The sequence below is a fragment of the Natator depressus genome, chromosome 6 (genome assembly GCF_965152275.1).
Source record: "Natator depressus isolate rNatDep1 chromosome 6, rNatDep2.hap1, whole genome shotgun sequence".
NCBI lineage: Eukaryota > Metazoa > Chordata > Testudines > Cheloniidae > Natator > Natator depressus.
In genome coordinates, this window is record NC_134239.1 from 5,091,700 (window position 1) to 5,110,492 (window position 18,793).

Genomic DNA, 18,793 nt, shown 5'->3' on the forward strand with positions numbered 1-18,793 from the left:
GGAGTTCTGGGTTTTCCCATCAGTTGTTACAGGTTCCATTCCACAACTCAAAGGGTCTCTGTGCATATGACCACAGTTCTTTATATTAGCATACACCATTTTCATAAGAACTAATGCCTTCCTTTATGGTTGATCCCGCAGCGAGCGCCCAAGGCTGAATGGATGGCTGGAGGAAACTGTTCGGCAGTGACCGAGTTCATTCTCACAGGACTGACAGACCGTCCGGAGCTGCAGGTCCCCCTCTTCGCGGTGTTCCTAGTGATCTACGGAATCACCCTGGTGTGGAATCTGGGAATGATGGTTTTAATCAGGATCAACCCCCGACTTCACACCCCCATGTACTTCTTCCTCAAGAATTTGTCCCTCATGGATGCCTGTTACTCCACAGTCATCGCTCCCAAGATGCTGATGAGCTTCTTAGCTGAGAGGAAAGCTATTTCCTACACAGCTTGCATCATCCAATGTTTTAGCTTCATATTGTTTGTCATCTCTGAGTGCCTTCTGCTGGCAGTAATGGCGTACGACCGTGATGTAGCCATCTGTAACCCGCTGCTGTACACAGTCATCATGTCACCAAAGCACTGCCTACGGCTGGCGGCTGGATCATATCTATGGGCCATCCTGACCTCTGTGATACACACGAGCGGTTTGTTAAGATTATCCTACTGCCACTCCAATATCCTGAATCATTTTTTCTGTGATATCAACCCACTTCTAAAGCTCTCCACTTCTGGCACCTATGTCAACGAGCTACTTGTTTTCCTCTTTGGCAGTCTGATAGAGGTGATCAGCATTGGGACCATCCTCATCTCATACATCTTAATTATTGCAACTGTGCTGCAGATCCGCTCCACCGAAGGCAGGTGCAAAGCCTTCTCTAACTGCACCTCCCACCTGACGGCCGTCTCCATCTTCCACGGGACAATTCTCTTCATGTACTTCCGACCCAGCGCCAGCTACGTGCTGGACACGGACAAAATGGCCTCCGTGTTCTACGCAGTGGTGATCCCCATGCTGAACCCCCTCGTCTACAGCTTGAGGAACAAGGATGTGATGGATGCACTGAGGAGAGCAATAGAGACAAAATTGAGGGCCCATTTTCCCCCAAAGGGTGTCTTAATAGGACAACCAAATCCTTCAACAGCTGCTCTGCACACATAGGGCTTGTCTCCACTATGGGGTGGATCAATGCTGCTGCGATAGATCCACTGGGGGACAATTTAGCAGGTCTAGTGAAGACTCACTGGATCGACCCCGATTGCTCTCCTATTGACTCTGGTACTCCACCAGCATGAGATGAGTAAGGGGAGTCAACAGGAGAGTTTCTTCTGTAGACTCAGCGAAGTGTGGACCCCGCAGTAAGTAGATCTAAGCTATGTCTGTTTGAGTGACACTACTAACAAAACTCAAATTATGTAGCTTAGATTGACCTGTTCTCTTAGTGTAAACTAGGCCATGTGCTCTGATTCAGAAAGTCCATAAGCACATGTTTAAGTATGTCTCCCTTTGGCTTCAGTGGGACATAACCATATGTTTAAAGTTAAACGTGTATTAAAGTGCTGCCTCAGACAGAGATGCTTTTCTGAGTAGACACCTTTTGTGCATAAAAAGGCCATGTCGGTTATTAACTGATGGTTTGGCTCCCCTGTACCCATATTAAAATACTTTGAAATTGATTTTTCAGTATGAGATGTAAGAGTTTGATTCAAATATTGTTTAGAATTACTGAATAAAAGGGAAAAGTTCACACTACAACCATGGAGTCATGAGCAATAACCAGGTTTATAACTGGTTTGATACTCCAAAAACATTGACAGATATTTGTTCAAATAAATTTTGTGATTTTGCTTCAGTCAGATCCACAGCCCAACTCATCTGTTTTTGGGAGGCATTTGAGTGTGAGTAATTATACTGAAAACTGTGTCTGTTGAAAGGGCGAATGTCATGAATGCTCACTCAGATATAATATTTTTTCAGTACTCACACCAAAAATCTCTCTCCCCCGCCCCCCCGCCCCCCCGCACAACTCTTTGTGAGTTTAGGAGTCACAATTAAAGACCAGGTAGTTTAGGTGACCAAACATATACAGACACATTTTCAAGGATAGTCATTGGTGGTGAATGCCATGGTTATTGGGATCTCAATGTGAAAGACCTTGGGCCTTATTTTCCTAAGTGCTGAGTACTTGCAGCTCCCCTTGACTTCAGCTAGAGTGATGGATCTTTTATTTCTGGAAATGAGGGATCGAGGGGACTGAAGTTGGGCACAAAATCACTGGCCATTTCTGAAATGTTTGGGCATGGCGAATTACAACAGTGAATACCTGAAACACCAGTCACCTCAGGGTACGTCCACACTGCAAAGTAAGCTCAGGGTTTGAACTCCTGCTCAAGTCAACTCAAGCCCCCCTCCATCTCCACATAAATTGCACTAACCAAGGGCTCAAAGCCTGGGTCCGAGGACCCCACAGTGATAGAAGGTCTGAGCCTGAGTCAAGCTAAGAACCAGGGTTTACGCTTGGTGTAGATGCAGCCCCTCTGGACTCCTGCTCTGGGAGTCAGCCAAAAATATCCCAAAGGCTGAGTTTCTTTGTCCTCTGGACAATAAAGTGTTCCCACACTGCACCACGAACAAAGAGCTAGAGTGGTCACATTTTGGAAGCATGCAAGGCACTCTGGGATATGGGTGGTTGAAATGGGGGTCACATAATGCCGTGTAGATGCTGGAGCCCCAGTTTGGGACCCAGGATACAGCAATCCCTAACCTGGGGTTACAAATGAGTGTAGATTCTCAAACCCGAGGTTAACAAACTCAGGATCTGCAAATGTGAGTTCTACTCGCCCAGGGCTTACACTGCAGTGTAGACTTGTCCTCAGAGAGCTAGTGAGTCACTGTGGTGTGGGTGTGTGTTCAGCACAAGGGGGCTCTGGTCTCAGTTTGCACCTCCAGGCACGACTGTAAAAGTGAGAACATTGAACTATGGGCAAGTTTCAACCACCTGCCAGGCTCCTGCTAAGATCCTTTGATTTCATACGTATGACGCAGCAGAGCTCCCCTCAGGAAATGGAGAGATTGAACTAATCTGTGGAATCCCAGCCTAACCCCTAGGCCCGCTGCCTTTCAGACCCAGTCAAACCTTTCCCCTCTTTTTCCTGTAATTTGCTCTCTTTTGCCTCTGTCTGCTGCCACCCCCTTTCTGCCCTCACCCATAAACTGTTTGGTTTTAACTGAGCCGAAAACACAGCTCAGACCCAGGGCAGGGACAGAGCAATTTTAAAGGCTGGGGAGCCTCCTGCATGGCCTACAGAAGCAGCGGAATCCGAGAGCTGTGCAGGCAGAGGAAGGGGGCAAAGAACAGAGCCACACCCGCTACCAGCACCAGCCATCTTAACAAAAAGCATCACCCAGCCCATCACACAGAACCATAAGACTAGTCATACGGCGTCAGACCAATGGTCCATCTAGCCAAGTGACCTGTCTTCCACAATGGCCAATGCCAGATGTTTCAGAGAGAATGAACAGAACAGGGCAATTATCCAGTGATCCATCCCCTGTCATCCACTCCCAGCTTCTGTCAGTCAGAAATTTAGGGACATCCATAGCATGGGATTGCGTCCCTGACCATCCTGGCTAATAGCTATTGATGGACCGATCCTCCAAGAACTTATCTAATTCTTTTAAAAACCCAGTTATACTTTTGGCCTTCACAACATCCCCTGGCAATGACTGTCCTCTGCACAGCTCTACTGCTGACAGTTGAAAATCTTCTTATACACCTCAAATATTGACTTGTGTTTTAGGAACTGAATTCCAGACCCTAGGTTGTTGTATACTTTCATTGAAGTCACTTGAAGTCAAAGCAGCTACACAAATGACACAAATGAGGATCTGGCCCTGCAAATAAGGAGTTCTCCTGATATATCTTATTTTTATTACTTAGTTTATCCAAGGGAAGGATCAAGAAGTGCCTTAATCATGCTATATATGTGCCTGTGTGGGACAAAGATTTCCAATAGGGTAAGAATCTTCAATTCTGCAGACAGAGGCATAAGATTAAGTGGCTGGAAGCTAAATAAACTCAGTCAAGATATGAGGTGCACCTTTTCTTCCTGAGGGTAATTAGTTATTGGAACAAATTATTTATTACTGTGGCGGATGTTCCATCACGTAATGTCTTAAAATCAAGGCGATATATCTTTCTAAATGATATACTATAGCTCTAAGAGAATTCATGGGCTCGATGGATAAATTAAGGGGTGAGGGAGTTGTGTTATGAAGGAAGTTCAACTAGATGAAGATATTGTTCCTTTCAGCATGTTCAAGTCACTTTAAAAAAATCTAGGAATCTATGAGTCTCTTTATGTCTTCCCAACACATCTTGATCTCTGACCTATAATGATACAGAACAATAACCCTGTTATCTCTGTTCAGAATACGACATTTCTTTCAGCAGCTATTCGCACATCCCATAGCAGTGTGGAAGTGGAGACACTGAGTGAAAGCCTGGGCTTAACAACACATGTATAAATGTGGAATAACTTTATAGATTTCACTGGCTTAACGATGGCATAAGAGCCTGAGCCAAAGGTGCTGAACTCAATCATAGCTTTCCATTGACTTCAGATCAAGGCATAGAATTTGATGGACTACTTAACTCTTCCTTGTTGGGAAGAGTCATCTCTGCCTATATCTGCTCCCATCCTGAGCCAGGACCTGGGGGTCTTGCCAAGATGCTCCAATACAATGCAAGGCTCTCTCAGTCTCACTAGCTGCAAGAAAAGAGAGTTCCCAAAGAACAGCAGCAAAAGGGTTAAGGAGCATAAAGTTTAATTCTACAGACACAAAACTATACTTCTCTGCTAACAATGCCCATTGCAACTGACGTTCAAGGTATGTCTTCAGATGCTGGTATTTACATATTCCCAATATATTTGATTATCGTCATTAAGTTTATACCCAAGAGCATATCTAGTGTTGCAGCAGGTGAACGAATACTTTGATCAATACTGAGAGCAAAAGGCCAAACAGGAAGGAAGGGCCGGCAGTCTGGGTGCTAGTCTGGAATTTAGAAGTCGAGTTAAATTCCTATCTCTGCCACAGATTTGCTGTGTGACCTTGGACAAGTCACTTAGCCAAGTGACACTCATTGTGACCTTGGACAAGTCACTCATTTAAAACTCTGTAAAATGGGGTTAATAGCATTTCCTTATTTCACAGAGGTGTTCTGAGAACACATACATTAAAAGGTTGTGAGATACTCAATTGTTGCAGTAGCTGGAGCCATATATGTCCTTTAGATACATCCCAAATACCTTACTTATGTGGATGAATGCTGATCCACATGAGCTGTCCCATTCACTACTGCAGGAATAAGATGTCACCCCTCAATAAGAGTCCAGTGATGTGGCTCAAACAGATGTAGAAAATGGTTACCATTTTCAATAAGAACATTCCTATAACTGAGCCATCAGAACGCCTTTCGTATGTTGTGTGTTTGTCCTTTCTAGTAGATACTACACCTGACATTCATAGCACAGGGCATTTTTGCATGAAAAGGAGATAGAAGGGAGGGGAGTTGAATTAATAAGAAATTTGTTTCATATGAATTCCGAAAGGCCTGCCCCTTCCTTTCCTCCTCTGTGGCAAATATCCTAAACTCTGGATTGAGACATGAAGGATTCCATAGGCCAGATGCTTTGAAAACAATCCACTGTCTGATTCAGAAATGACCATTAAAAGGAAGAGAGACAAGCTATGGAATAAAGCTGTGGATAGACATGAAAGCATTCAAAGAAAATCAGGGCCCAGTTGTGACAGGGTGTGGCCAGACTGCAGTATTTTGTGGCTATACTGTGCTGGTGTAATGGCCCTGAGTAGGTTTAACATCATTACATAAGAACATAAGAACGGACATACTGGGTCAGACCAAAAGTCCATCTAGCCCAGTGTCCTGTCTTCCAACAGTAGCCAGTGCCAGGTGCCCAGAGGGAATGAACAGAGCAGGTAATCATCAAGTGATCCATGCCCTGTCGCCCATTCCCAGCTTCTGGCAAACAGAGGCAAGGGACACCATCCCTGCCCAGCCTGGCTAATAGCCATTGATGGACCAATCCTCCATGAATGTATCTAGTTCTTTTTTGAACCCTGTAATAGTCTTGCCTTTCACACCATCTTCTGGCAAGGAGTTCCACAGGTTGACTGTGCATTGTGTGAAGAAATACTTCCTTTTATTTGTGTTAAACCTGCTGCCTATACTTTTCATTATTTGACCCCTAGTTCTTGTGTTATGAGAAGTAGTAAACAACACTGCTTTATCTATTTTCTCTACACCAGTCATGATTTTATAGACCTCAATCATTTCTCCCCTTAGCTGTCTCTTTTTCAAGCTGAAAAGCCCCAGTCTTATTAATCACTCCTTATATGGAAGCCATTCCACAGCCCTAATCATTTTTGTTGCCCTTTTCTAAATCTTTTCCAATTCCAATATATCTTTTTTGAGATGGGACGACCACATCTGCACACAGTATTCAAGATGTGGGTGTACCGTGGATTACTATAGATGCAAGATGATATTTTCTGTCCTATTATCTATCCCTTTCTTAATTATTCCCAGCAGTCTGTCCTCTTCTTTGACTGCCCCTGCACATTGAGTGGATGTTTTCAGAGAACTGTCCACAATGCCTCTGAAATCACTTCCTTGAGTGGTAACAGCTAATTTAGAACCCCATCATTCTCATCACTGATTCCCAAGGGGCTGTAACAGTGCTGCGGAGAGCATGAATTGGTCCCCGGCATGCAGCATCCCTGCTCCCACAATGGTACCTGCCATGTTCATAGAACCATAGAATATCAGGATTGGAAGGGACCTCAGGAGGTCATCTAGTCCAACCCCCTGCTCAAAGCAGGACCGATCACCAATTAAATCATCCCAGCCAGGGATTTGTCAAGGCTGACCTTAAAAACTTCTGAGGAAGGAGATTCCACCACCTCCCTAGGTAACGCATTCCAGTGTTTCACCACCCTCCGAGTGAAAAAGTTTTTCCTAATATCCAACCTAAATCTCCCCCACTGCAACTTGACACCATTACTCCTTGTCCTGTCATCCGCTACAACTGAGAATAGCCTAGATCCATCCTCTTTGGAACCACCTTTCAGGTAGTTGAAAGCAGCTATCAAATCTCCCCTCATTCTACTCTTCTATAGACTAAACAATCCCAGTTCCCTCAGCCTCTCCTCGTAAGTCATGTGTTCCAGTCCCCTAATCATTTTTGTTGCCCTCCGCTAGACTCTCTCCAATTTTTCCATATCCTTCTTGTAGTGTGGGGCCCAAAACTGGACACAGTACTCCAGATGAGGCCTCACCAGTGTCGAATAGAGGGGAACGATCACGTCCCTCGATCTGCTGACAATGCCCCTATGTATACATCCCAAAATGCCATTGTCCTTCTTGGCAACAAGGGCACACTGTTGACTCATATCCAGCTTCTCGTCCACTGTAACCCCTAGGTCCTTTTCTGCAGAACTGCTGCCGAGCCATTCGGTCCCTAGTCTGTAGCGGTGCATGGGGTTCTTCCGTCCTAAGTGCAGGACTCTGCACTTGTCCTTGTTGAACCTCATCAGATTTCTTTTGGCCCAATCCTCTAATTTGTCTAGGTCCCTCTGAATCATATCCCTACCCTCCAGCATATCTACCTGTCCTCCCAGTTTAGTGTCATCTTCAAACTTGCTGAGGGTGAAATCCACACCATCCTCCAGATCATTTATGAAGTTACTGAACAAAACCGGCTCCAGGACCGACCCTTGGGGCACTCCACTTGATACCGGCTGCCAACTAGACATGGAGCCATTGATCACTACCCGTTGAGCCCAACAATCTAGCCAATTTTCTACCCACCTTATAGTGCATTCATCCAGCCCATACTTCTTTAACTTGCTGACAAGAATACTGTGGGAGACAGTGTCAAAAGCTTTGCTAAAGTCAAGGAACACCACGTCCACTGCTTTCCCTTCATCCACAGAACCAGTTATCTCATCATAGAAGGCAATTAGATTACTCAGGCATGACTTGCCCTTGGTGAATCCACGCTGACTGTTCCTGATCACTTTCCTCTCCTCTAAGTGCTTCAGAATTGATTCCTTGAGGACCTGCTCCACGATTTTTCCGGGACTGAGGTGAGGCTGACTGGCCTGTAGTTCCCAGGATCCTCCTTCTTCCCTTTTTTAAAGATGGCCACAACATTAGCCTTTTTCCAGTCGTCCGGGACTTCCCCGGATTGCCATGAGTTTTCAAAGATAATGGACAATGGCTCTGCAACTCCCCCTCTGCAACATCCGCCAACTCCTTTAGCACTCTCGGATGCAACGCATCCAGCCCCATTGGACTTGTGCATGTCCAGCTTTTCTAAATAGTCCCGAACCACTTCTTTCTCCACAGAGGGATGGTCACCTCCTCCCCATGCTGTGCTGCTCAGTGCAGTAGTCTGGGAGCTGACCTTGTTCGTGAAGACAGAGGCAAAAAAAGCATTGAGTACATTAGCTTTTTCCACATCCTCTGTCACTAGGTTGCCTCCCTCATTCAGTAAGGGGCCCACACTTTCCTTGACTTTCTTCTTGTTGCCAACATACCTGAAGAAACCCTTCTTGTTACTCTTAACATCTTTTGCTATCTGCAAGTCCAGGTGTGATTTGGCCTTCCTGATTTCACTCCTGCATGCCCGAGCAATATTTTTATACTCATCCCTGGTCATTTGTCCAATATGCCACTTCTTGTAAGCTTCTTTTTTGTGTTTAAGATGAGCAAGGATTTCACTGTTAAGCCAAGCTGTTTGCCGGCCCAGGGTGCCATTTGCAATGTACGATGCTGGTTTTCCAATTTATTTGAACTCTGGGAACATGACCTTGTGTCTGTGAAACTTTGCAGCCCAATTAAATGTGACTTATGGATGGTTCGGAGCAGTCACCTTCCAACCAGTTGGAGTTTAGAACTTGAAATACCAGGAAAGCTGGTGGGTGCACTAATTCAGGGTTCCCGTTTAGCCCTGTTGTAGACCAGTCTCCTCCCAAACCCAACTCCTCCCCTGCTCATGACCTCCTCCCAAGCACCCCCTGGTGGCCTGAGTGGTTCTGCAGCACCCTGCCATCCATCTCTCTCTCCTCCAGGCTCCACAGCTGCACTCACAACAGATCAGTCTCGCCGTCCCTTCCAGCCAGGTTTTATTTATTTTCCAAGTAGGGTGACCAGATGTCCGGATTTTATAGGGACAGTCCTGATTTTTGGGTCTTTTTCTTATAAGAGCTCCTGTTAAAGTTCCTTCCCCACTCTAAACTTTAGGGTACAGATGTGGGAACCTGCATGAAAGACCCCCTAAGCTTATTCTTATCAGCTGAGGTTAAAAGCTTCCCCAAGGTACAAGCTTTGCATTGTCCTTGAACAGTATGATGCCACCACCAAGCGTTTTAAACAAAGAACAGGGAAAGAGACCACTTGGAGCTGTCTTCCCCAAAAATTCCCCCTACACCCTCTTTCCTGGGGAAGGCTTGTTAAAAATCCTCACCAATTTGTACAGGTGAACACAGACTCAAACTCTTGGATTTTAAGAAGAATGAAAAATTAATCAGGTTCTTTAAAGAAGAATTTTAATTAAAGAAAAGGTAAAAGAATCACCTCTGTAAAATCAGGATGGTAAACACCTTACAGAGTAATCAGATTCAAAACAAAGAGAATCCTTCTAGGCAAAACCTTAAGTTACCAAAAGAGACAAAAACAGGAATATACATTCCCTCCAGCACAGCTTATTTTACCAGCCATTAAATAAAAGGAAATCTAATGCATTTTCTAGCTAGATTACTTTCTAACTTAACAGGAGTTGGAAGGCTGCATTCCTGATCTGTTCCCAGCAAAAGCAACACACAGCTAGCCAGACCCTTTGTTCCCACCCCCTCCAGATTTGAAAGTATCTTGTCCCCTCATTGGTCATTTTGGGTCAGGTGCCAGCAAGGTTACCTTAGCTTCTTAACCCTTTACAGGTGAAAGGGTTTTGCCTCTGGCCAGGAGGAATTTATAGCGCTGTATACAGAAAGGTGGTTACCCTTCCCTTTCTATTTATGACATGCCCCCAAATCACAGATAGGGTGAAACACTGGCTGTGATTTCTTCCTGGAGCTCTAGGAGAAAACAGAGTTAATAGGACACATGCACCTCTAAATATACTACTAACAGTATAAAGACTAACAATATTTTCCACATCTCAAGGATGATTTTAACCAGTTGATTCTGGGAAACTTTCACAGGAGAGTGCATCAGCCACTTTGTTAGAAGCTCCTGAAATGTGTTGTATGTCGAAATCAAAGTCTTGGAGAGCTAAACTCCACCGAAGAAGTTTTTGTTATTTCCCATGGCGGTATGAAGCCACTGTAGCGCAGCATGGTCGGGTTTGCAGGTGGAAACGCCATCCCCAGACGTATGGGCGTAGCTTTTCCAGAGTGTAGACAATGGTGTAACATTCCTTTACACTGATTGACCAGTGGTTTTCCCTCTTAGACAGCTTCTTGCTGAGAAACATGACAGGATGGAACTTCTGATCCAGTCCTTCCTGCATTAAAACTGCTCCCACAGCACGCTCGGATGCATCAGTGGTTACTAGGAACTGTTGGTCAAAGTCTGGGGCCCTTAGCACAGGGTCAGACACGAGTGTTTAAGCTGATTAAAGGCCTTCTGACACTCTTCAGTCCACTGAACTGCATTTTGCTGTTTCTTTTTGGTTAGGTCTGTCAGTGGGGCAGTGATTTGGCTATATTGTGGTACAAATCGCCTGTAATATCCGGGCAAGCCTAAGAAGGATTGGACCTGTTTCTTTGACTTTGGGCCAGGCCACTTTTGGATAGCATCCACTTTGGCCTGACGGGGGTTGATAGCTCCTTGACCCACCTGGTCTCCAAGGTAAGTCTCTCTGTTTAGGTCTATTTGACACTTTTTAACCTTAACAGTTACTTAGGGGTCCTGAGGGGAAAAAAATAACGTGGGATCATATAATTAAAATCTGCATCATCATGCAAAGGCACAAGATGATTGAATTAAGGGTGCCAGGGCAACACTTATTTGGACATTTGCTAACCTGAGAATGCTAAACTTTGTAACCTTTTAATCCTTCTTAAAACCTTGACTTTCTATTTCATAATTATTTGATGGTATAATTTATAGATGAAAGCTAACCTAAAAAATGTTAAATGAAGGGTTTGGGGTATGTTAATTTTACTTAGTTTTTTAATAGAAAGAAAATTTATTATATATGTGTTGTTTAAACAATGAAGCTCTTACTCATCTGTTGTTTTCAATATATATTTTATTGCCATCCTTATCATTGTGAAGGTCCCTTTTCACCTCTCAGTGCTGTGTTGATCAGAGTACAGAAAGTAAATGAATTAAACTGTATTAAAATTTTATGCAACTTCAGTTTCAGTGAAAGTTCTCAATTTGTAAGAAGCAGATAAACAATATCCAAGAAAAAGAGCAGGAATTTTGCATCTTATTTTCACCTAGCCCTTACTAAGGAAAGTAGCAAACACTGGCCCTTTGAGAAGAAACACTGTACAGTACCACAGTACAAACCCAAATGAGCCCAGCAGGCGGCTGTCCTGCTTATCCAAATCTAGTCCTGTTTCATTACAAACTTCCTTTCTGTGATGATGTTCTGGTAAGAAGGGGGCAAGCAGTTGTCACAGGTAGCTGTTGCCATGGCAGCCAGGGGGCTAGTCATTCTCCCCAAGTGTGACAAGGAGCTGGAGGCAGGGAGTGCTGAGTGGTGGGTTATCTCTGATGTCACAATGCTACTGCCCAGGCAGCACCAGTGGGCAGCAGATGTGCAGTGTGTGTGTGTGTGTGGGGGGGGGGGAATAGGCTATCCCAGTACTCCTGTTTCCCCAAATATTCTAAAGAAACCAACAACATAACACTGAATGCACATGAGTGATTGTTCCACACGCATGCTAATTAGTAGCTGAAATTTGATTCAAATTCCCCATGGCATGTGTAGAAACCAGTGTTCCAAAACAAAGAGAGACCTTGTAAAACAGAAAATGTGGATGCTCTGGTGTATTTATTGTTGTGTTAAAATTGAATACTGCGACTTTAAATTTTGGGCACGGTTCCTGGACCTACTTGCATGCTAGACAGCTCAGTGGGGGCTTAGCAGCAGCCAGTCAGCAGGTACCCAGTGAATTGTGCCTCTCTGTTATAGGTAGCTTACATTCTCTCCCTCTGATTTTGGGGTTCTTATGTGTTATTGTTCTGGTCTTAAGAAACAAATTAGTGAGACATTGCAAACTTCCAGCAAGAATATTTTATGTTTTCTCTAACTTCTCTGCTTGTGTGCCACATAACATAAAAGACACAATCTCATAAAAAATGAAATAAAATTCTGCAGCCAAAAGTCCTAACTTCGCTCATACTAATTTCCCTCTACTCTTACTCACACCTCCTTGTCAACTGTTTGAAATGTGCCACCCTCATTACCATGACAAAAGTGATTTTTCCTCCCTTGGTATCCTACACTTAATTCAATTGTCTTGTTAGACTGACCTCCCACTTGGTAAGGCCACGCCCATCCTTTCATGTGCTGTGTATTTATACCTGCTACTGTATTTTCCACTCCACGCATCTGATGAAGTGGGTTCTGGCCCATGGAAACTTATGCCCAAATCAATGTGTTCATCTCTAAGGTGCCCCAAGGACTCCTCGTTGTTTAGCTAATACAGACTAACACGGCCGCCCCTGTTAAAAACATTGAACATTTTCCAGCAGAACACTTTTTTCAGCTGGGAAATGTTGATTCCTTGAAATGGACACATCCCTTGGAAACACGTCCCTCTCAATGACATTTCATTTGGTGGGGGTCCTGACCAAAATGGGATCATGGGGGAGTTCAGAGGTTGTTGTTTGGGGGGGGGAGGTCACAGCATTGCCTTGCTCACTTCTGTGCTGCCTTCAGATCTGGGCTCTGAGGGCAGTAGCCAACAATCTTTCTGAGGTTAGAGGAGGTTCCCAGATGTGGAGGTGGGTTCCTGTTGCTGGGAGCACCTCAACTGGGGGCTCCTACCTACTAGTCCCCTGGCAAATTAACGCAAGGGCCAATTTGGGGCATCCAGAAAAAAATGGACCCCTGAACCCCAGAAGGAATTGCAAGGGAAGCCCTGAGCCCCAGCTGCAGCTGCTGGGCAGAAGCCCCGAGCCCAGGCACCGAGCCATGGGGGTCAGACGCCCTGAGCCCGGGAACCCAGAGATGTGGCTGGAGCAGAAGTTGCCAAGGCCAAACCCCTGAGCCCAATGCCGGGCTGATGCAGTGCATTCACTTCTGCATGCCTCTGGTGCATCTGATATCCCTAGCCCAGCAGACAAACAGCTAGAAGGCCCCTACTGGGTTCTCCTGGCTGAGGAAATCAGATTTCACGGGGCAGGGCTAATTCGATATAGCCAAGAAAGGCATAACAAGAACTAACGGCTGTCAGCTGAAGCCAGAGAAATTCAAACATGACATAAGGCAAACATTTTTGACAGTGAGGGAGACTAACCACTGGAACAAATTACCCAGGGAAGAGGTGGATTCTCTGTTTCCTGGTGTCCTCACTCACAACTGGTTATCATTCTGGAAGGTGCCTTTTCATGAATTACAAGCAATTGGGCTTAATATGGTGGTAAGCGTGTGAAATTTCATAGCCGCTGAAATAGAGGCCGGATTAGGAGATCAAATAGTTTCACAATCTATGTCTGTATGGAAAACCCAGTGTGGGGTGAGGAATAGACTCTGCTGTTTTACTGGGTGGCCTGCTTGCTCCCCAGAATCAATAATGAGCGAGTGGGGAGATCCAGGGTGCAGCTCAAACATCCAGCCGGGCTGGCCAGGGGCAGACATCAGGCCTGCAAGGGAAAGGTGAGTGTGGCAGTGACTTCACAAAGGCCTTTGGCAGGAACTCAGCCTATTGGGCAAAGATGATGAGGCAGGTGTGACCCCACAGAGCTCCCTTGACAACAGCCTGGCAGGACAGGGATGTGGGGCAGGGGGAACCTCAGAGACCCCTGTAGCCTTGCTGCAGCAAGCCTCCATCTCGCGGTCTCTCGGTGAGGACCAAGAGACGGTTGGTGTGGAGGAGATTCTCTGGGATTTTTTTCATTACTGTATTGATTGTGTGGAAAGAAATCATCATCTGTGTAGAAGGTAAGAAAAAATGTAGGCTCTAAGCAGAAGATGGGGGACTCTATCCTAGCAGATTCAAAGGCATCCGCACCCTCCCAGTGAAAAAGCTTTTCCTAATATCTAAGCTTTCCACACTGCCACTTGAGATCATTGCTCCTTGTTCTGTCGTCTGCCAGCTCTACGAATTTCATGAGAATCAATCTTTCATTAGGAAAATAATTCAAAAATACAAATACAAAAACTTGGAGTGAAATCAATCCACCCTGATCTTTCATATCTGGGGGTGTGGGCCTCAGAGACCAGACTGAGACCCTCATTGGCTAGGGATACCCAGGAAGCCAGCAAAATTTCCAGTCCTTTTAGCAACCAAGCCTCCATAATCCAAGGAACACCTGAGGGCTGCAGGAGACAGAGGGGTGCTGAGAATGTCTAACTCATGATTGAAAATACAGAGATGTGTTATTGGCTTTGGAATGGGGGACAAGTGTCAAATCAGTCTGGGTTGTTGCCCCAAACATCACTCATTGTCCTTTAGCGCACAAGGGCTCTAATATGCCTGACATGCTCAAATCTCTTGCCTTCTTGGACTTAGAGAATTTTTGCCATCCCCATGATACAGGGGGAGAGAGAAAAGAAGTGACCTTTCTTTGGTCACACACCAAGGTCATGCTAGAGCTAGAAAGAGAAGCATAAGAAAAAAACGTTGTATGAAAATGTTTTGCATTTAAAACAGATTTCTTAAACAAAGGAAATTTGAAGGGTGGTTAGTGAACTGAAATGATACGTTCTGGTCTCCACATGTTTCTAGATTTAGGAACTCATAGATCCATCCCCTGACACCTAGTTTTTATCCATAGATTGAGGGAGGAAAAGAAGTTTGCCTGTTTTGTGAACTCCCAATGGCTTTCTTGAATTTCAACAAACTAGTCATTGAACTGAACTCTTTGAATAAACTGAAAGGAAGACAATATTTTCTGCACCTTCCAAGGAAGCTATTGCTGTCCAAAGCTGGGTTAGTGTTTCAGCTAACTTTGCTTCCAGGGCCTTAGCTATTACATCAGTGGTGTGACTGTCTTTAAAACTTGGCAGTGAACATGTTCCACTTCATGTTATTTTTTCCTCTTCTATTTAAATTATTTAAGAGATTCTCATAAATTTCTCCCTTAATTTAAAATAGATGTGTTTTTTTTTGTTAAGCTGGGCTTTACAAATCTCTAAGGATGAAGATTCCACCCCCTCCATAGGTCACACTCAGAGCCAGGGAGACTGGGAATAGAAGAAAACCACCAATGAAAGCCAGGAGTCCAGACTCCCAACCTCCTGCCTCAGTCACGACAACAGGTCACACTCAGAGCCAGGGAGACTGGGAATCGAGTCCCGCTGGCACTTCCCAGCTCTGGAAGGGAGTGTTCCTCTAGTGGTTAGTGCAGGAGCCTGGACAAAGGCTCCAACCCCAGCTCTATCCCTGACTCCCTTCGCGACCCTGAGGCAGTGGCTTCTCCTGACAAGGCCTCTGTTTCCCTCACTGGGGCTGGGGACACTCCCCTACAGCCCTTGGGTCATCACGTTTCAGGAATGTGCGTGAGGTACGAGGAGACCTGGAGATGGGAGGTGTGCTGCTGGCCGTAGGTCAGTGTTGTGAACCCCCGGTTGCTAGGCTGAGTTTATCCATCCCCTGGCAATAAAACATCATCTTGTTTTCACAGCCACTTTTGATCTCCAGGCTTCTACTCCCTGCTCTGCTGGCAGGGCATTGGGCAGCACCCTTTCCAGCCCACCTGGGTGCAGCAGATTGAGGAGGAGGGCAAGAGACTAAGCATCAGTGAGTATCTGCCACCCAGAGCTTTCCCATCTAGAGCAAGTGAGTGGAGTTCTCCAGAGCCATCCCCAGTGTGGTGGGAATGGCCCAGCAAGAGGGCTCCCAGCCCTTCCCTTGCAGGAGATTGTTTCCCACGTCGAGAGTCTTCGGGGAGGGCAGAACCTGCCAGGCGCTGAACACCCACAACCGCAATCAGTGAAATCAGTGGGAACTGAGGGCGACTCCTCCCTCCCAGCATTGGCACCTTGTAAACTGTCGCTGGGGACAATCCGGGTGCTGCTCTTTCCCTGGCCTGGGAGGGAGCGGGGCCTCCTGGGGTGGAGGAATCTGCTTGTCCAAACTAACGGAGAGCCCCACTGCTCTGAAAGGACGAGACTCTCCCGGTGTCACAGGGCTCTTTTGGTGAGGGGGAACGTTGGGAGCAGCCTGTGCTGTGAGCTGCTGCCAGTGGGTGTGGACGGCAGCCCCTGTACCCTGGGGTGGGGTGTGTGGTGAGGAGAAAGTGCCTCAGCGGAGGGGAAGTGGACGGAGGAACAGGCACTCATGTTAATGAGCGACTGCCTTGAACCCAGACTCATGGCTACTCCCCACTCAGTCCCAGGATGTAGCGGCGGAAGCGGATGCTGAGGAGGAAGGCCAGGCTGGTGACCCTGGAGCCAGTGGGAAGCAGCAGCCTGCTTGTCCAGGAGGAGAGCGGCCCCTCTGTCCCAGCGGGCGGGGAAGAGGCCAGTGGCCAGGCGAGGAGGAGGAGCTCCCCGGCCTTCTGGAGGAAGATGAAGAGACCAGCTCCCTTAGCATGCCCTGAGGCACCTTCTGGTCCCAAATGGAGGTGGCCCAGGGTGATGCTCTGCAGGAGGGACCCAGGAGAGGGCGGGAGATGGGCAAGGTGGCTCTGCGGCTTCCTTTACAGGAAGCAGAGGAGCCAGGAGCTGCACCCCAGTGCCCAGCCGGACCCATCCACGAGACTGGCCACTAAGAAGCCCCCAGGCAGCCCAGAGCAGGAGCTGGGTGATTCTGGCATGGGGGCCAGCAGTTCCATCTATGCCTGAGGGGCCAGAAGTCCCTCTGTGGGGTCTGACAGCCCTGAGGCTGAAGGGTCCCTCTTTGCAGGTGAGGGGAGATGCAGGGGATGTGGGGAAGGAAAGGGGCGGTGGGGGACTAGTAACAGCCTGTCAAGGTTTATTCCCCACTCTGAACTTTAGGGTACAGATGTGGGGACCTGCATGAAAGACCCCCTAAGCTTATTTTTACCAACTTAAGTTAAAAACTTCCCCAAGGTACAGATTTTGCCTTGTCCTTGAACAGTATGCTGCCACCACCAAGCGTTTTAAACAACGGACAGGGAAAGAGACCACTTGGAGATGTTTTCCACAAAAATGTTCCCGCAAGGCCTACACCCCCTTTCCTGGGGAAGGCTTGATAATAATTTTTACCATTTGGTACAGGTGAACACAGAGCCAAACCCTTGGATTTTAAGAACCATGAAAAATTAATTAGGTTTTTAAAAGAAGAATTTTAGTTAAAGAAAAGGTAAAAGAATTACCTTTGAAAATTAGGATGGTAAATACCTTATAGGGTAATTATATTTAAAACAGAGAATTTCTTTAAGCAAAAACTTAAGTTACAAAAAGACACAAAAACAGGAATATACATTTCCTTCAAAGTTAGTTACAGCCCGTTTGTTGAGCCATTTATTAAACAGATTTGTTGTTTGGTTTACATAAGCCACATTACTTAGTTCAGGCCCTTTTTTAAGGGCTTGAAATTTTACTTTTTAAGTTTTAGGTGTAACTTGAAATTGGCGATTTGGCTGTATTGCGGTACAAATTGCCTGCAATATCCGGCCAAACCTACGAAGAATTGGACCTGTTTTTTTTTACTTTGGGACAGGCCACTTTTGGATAGCATTCACTTTGGCCTGTAGGGGGTTGATAGTTTCTTGACCCACCTGATGTTCAAGGTAAGTCACTCTGTTTAGGCCTATTTGACACTTTTTAGCCTTAACAGTTAGTTTTGCCTCCCTTATGCGCTCAAAGACTTTTTGTAGCTGTTCCAGGTGTTTTCCCAGAAATCCAAAAATATGGCCACATTGTCATGGTAGGTGACTGCATATCTTTCCAGTTCCGCTAGGAGACCATCTACAAGTCTTTGGAAGGTGGCGGGTGCATTTCGCAGCCCGAAAGGGAGCATATTAAATTTATACAGCCCGATATGTGTGATGAAGGCTGACCTTTTCTTGGCAGATTCATCTAGCGGTACCTGCCAGTACTCCTTGGTTAAGTCCAAGATAGGAATGAACTGGGCCCATCCCAGTTTCTTCAATTCTTTATTTGTGCATGGCATTGGATAGTTGTTTGGGCTAGTGTCATGAATATAAAGGGAAGGGTAAACACCTTTAAAATCCCTCCTGGCCAGAGGAAAAACCTTTTCACCTGTAAAGGTTTAAGAAGCTCGGATAACCTCGCTGGCACCTGACCAAAATGACCAATGAGGAGACAAGATACTTTCAAAAGCTGGGGGCAGGGAGAAACAAAGCCTCTCTCTCTCGGTCTGTGTGATGCTTTTGCCGGAATAAGAATAGGAATGGAGTCTTAGAACTTAGTAAGTAATCTAGCTAGATATGCGTTAGATTCTGATTTCTTTAAATGGCTGAGAAAAATAAGCTGTGCTGAATGGAAAGGATATTCCTGTTTTTGTGTCTTTTTGTAACTTAAGGTTTTGCCTAGAGGGATTCTCTATGATTTGAATCTAATTACCCTGTAAGGTATTTACCATCCTGATTTTA

The 18,793-nt window shown here is 45.8% G+C and overlaps 1 protein-coding gene across 1 annotated transcript; it reads left to right on the forward strand.

Annotated features, from left to right (window-relative positions):
- The first annotated feature begins 162 nt into the window (after window positions 1–162).
- LOC141989125 (olfactory receptor-like protein COR4) lies at window positions 163–16,813 on the forward strand. The gene is made up of 4 exons (XM_074955480.1): window positions 163–1,085; window positions 9,411–9,433; window positions 15,913–16,050; window positions 16,581–16,813. Exons 1-4 carry the CDS (start codon window positions 163–165, stop codon window positions 16,811–16,813), a joined length of 1,317 nt encoding a protein of 438 aa, XP_074811581.1.
- The last annotated feature ends 1,980 nt before the right edge of the window (window positions 16,814–18,793 follow it).

Excerpts from the sequence above, each read along its gene's own strand:
- LOC141989125 (XM_074955480.1), top strand. The coding sequence starts at position 163 with ATGGCTGGAGGAAACTGTTCGGCAGTGACCGAGTTCATTCTCACAGGA. Across the intron at positions 9,434-15,912 it reads CTTTGCATTGTCCTTGAACA|GCTTCTACTCCCTGCTCTGC; the intron begins GTATGATGCCAC and ends TTTGATCTCCAG. Across the intron at positions 16,051-16,580 it reads AGCTTTCCCATCTAGAGCAA|ACTCATGGCTACTCCCCACT; the intron begins GTGAGTGGAGTT and ends CCTTGAACCCAG.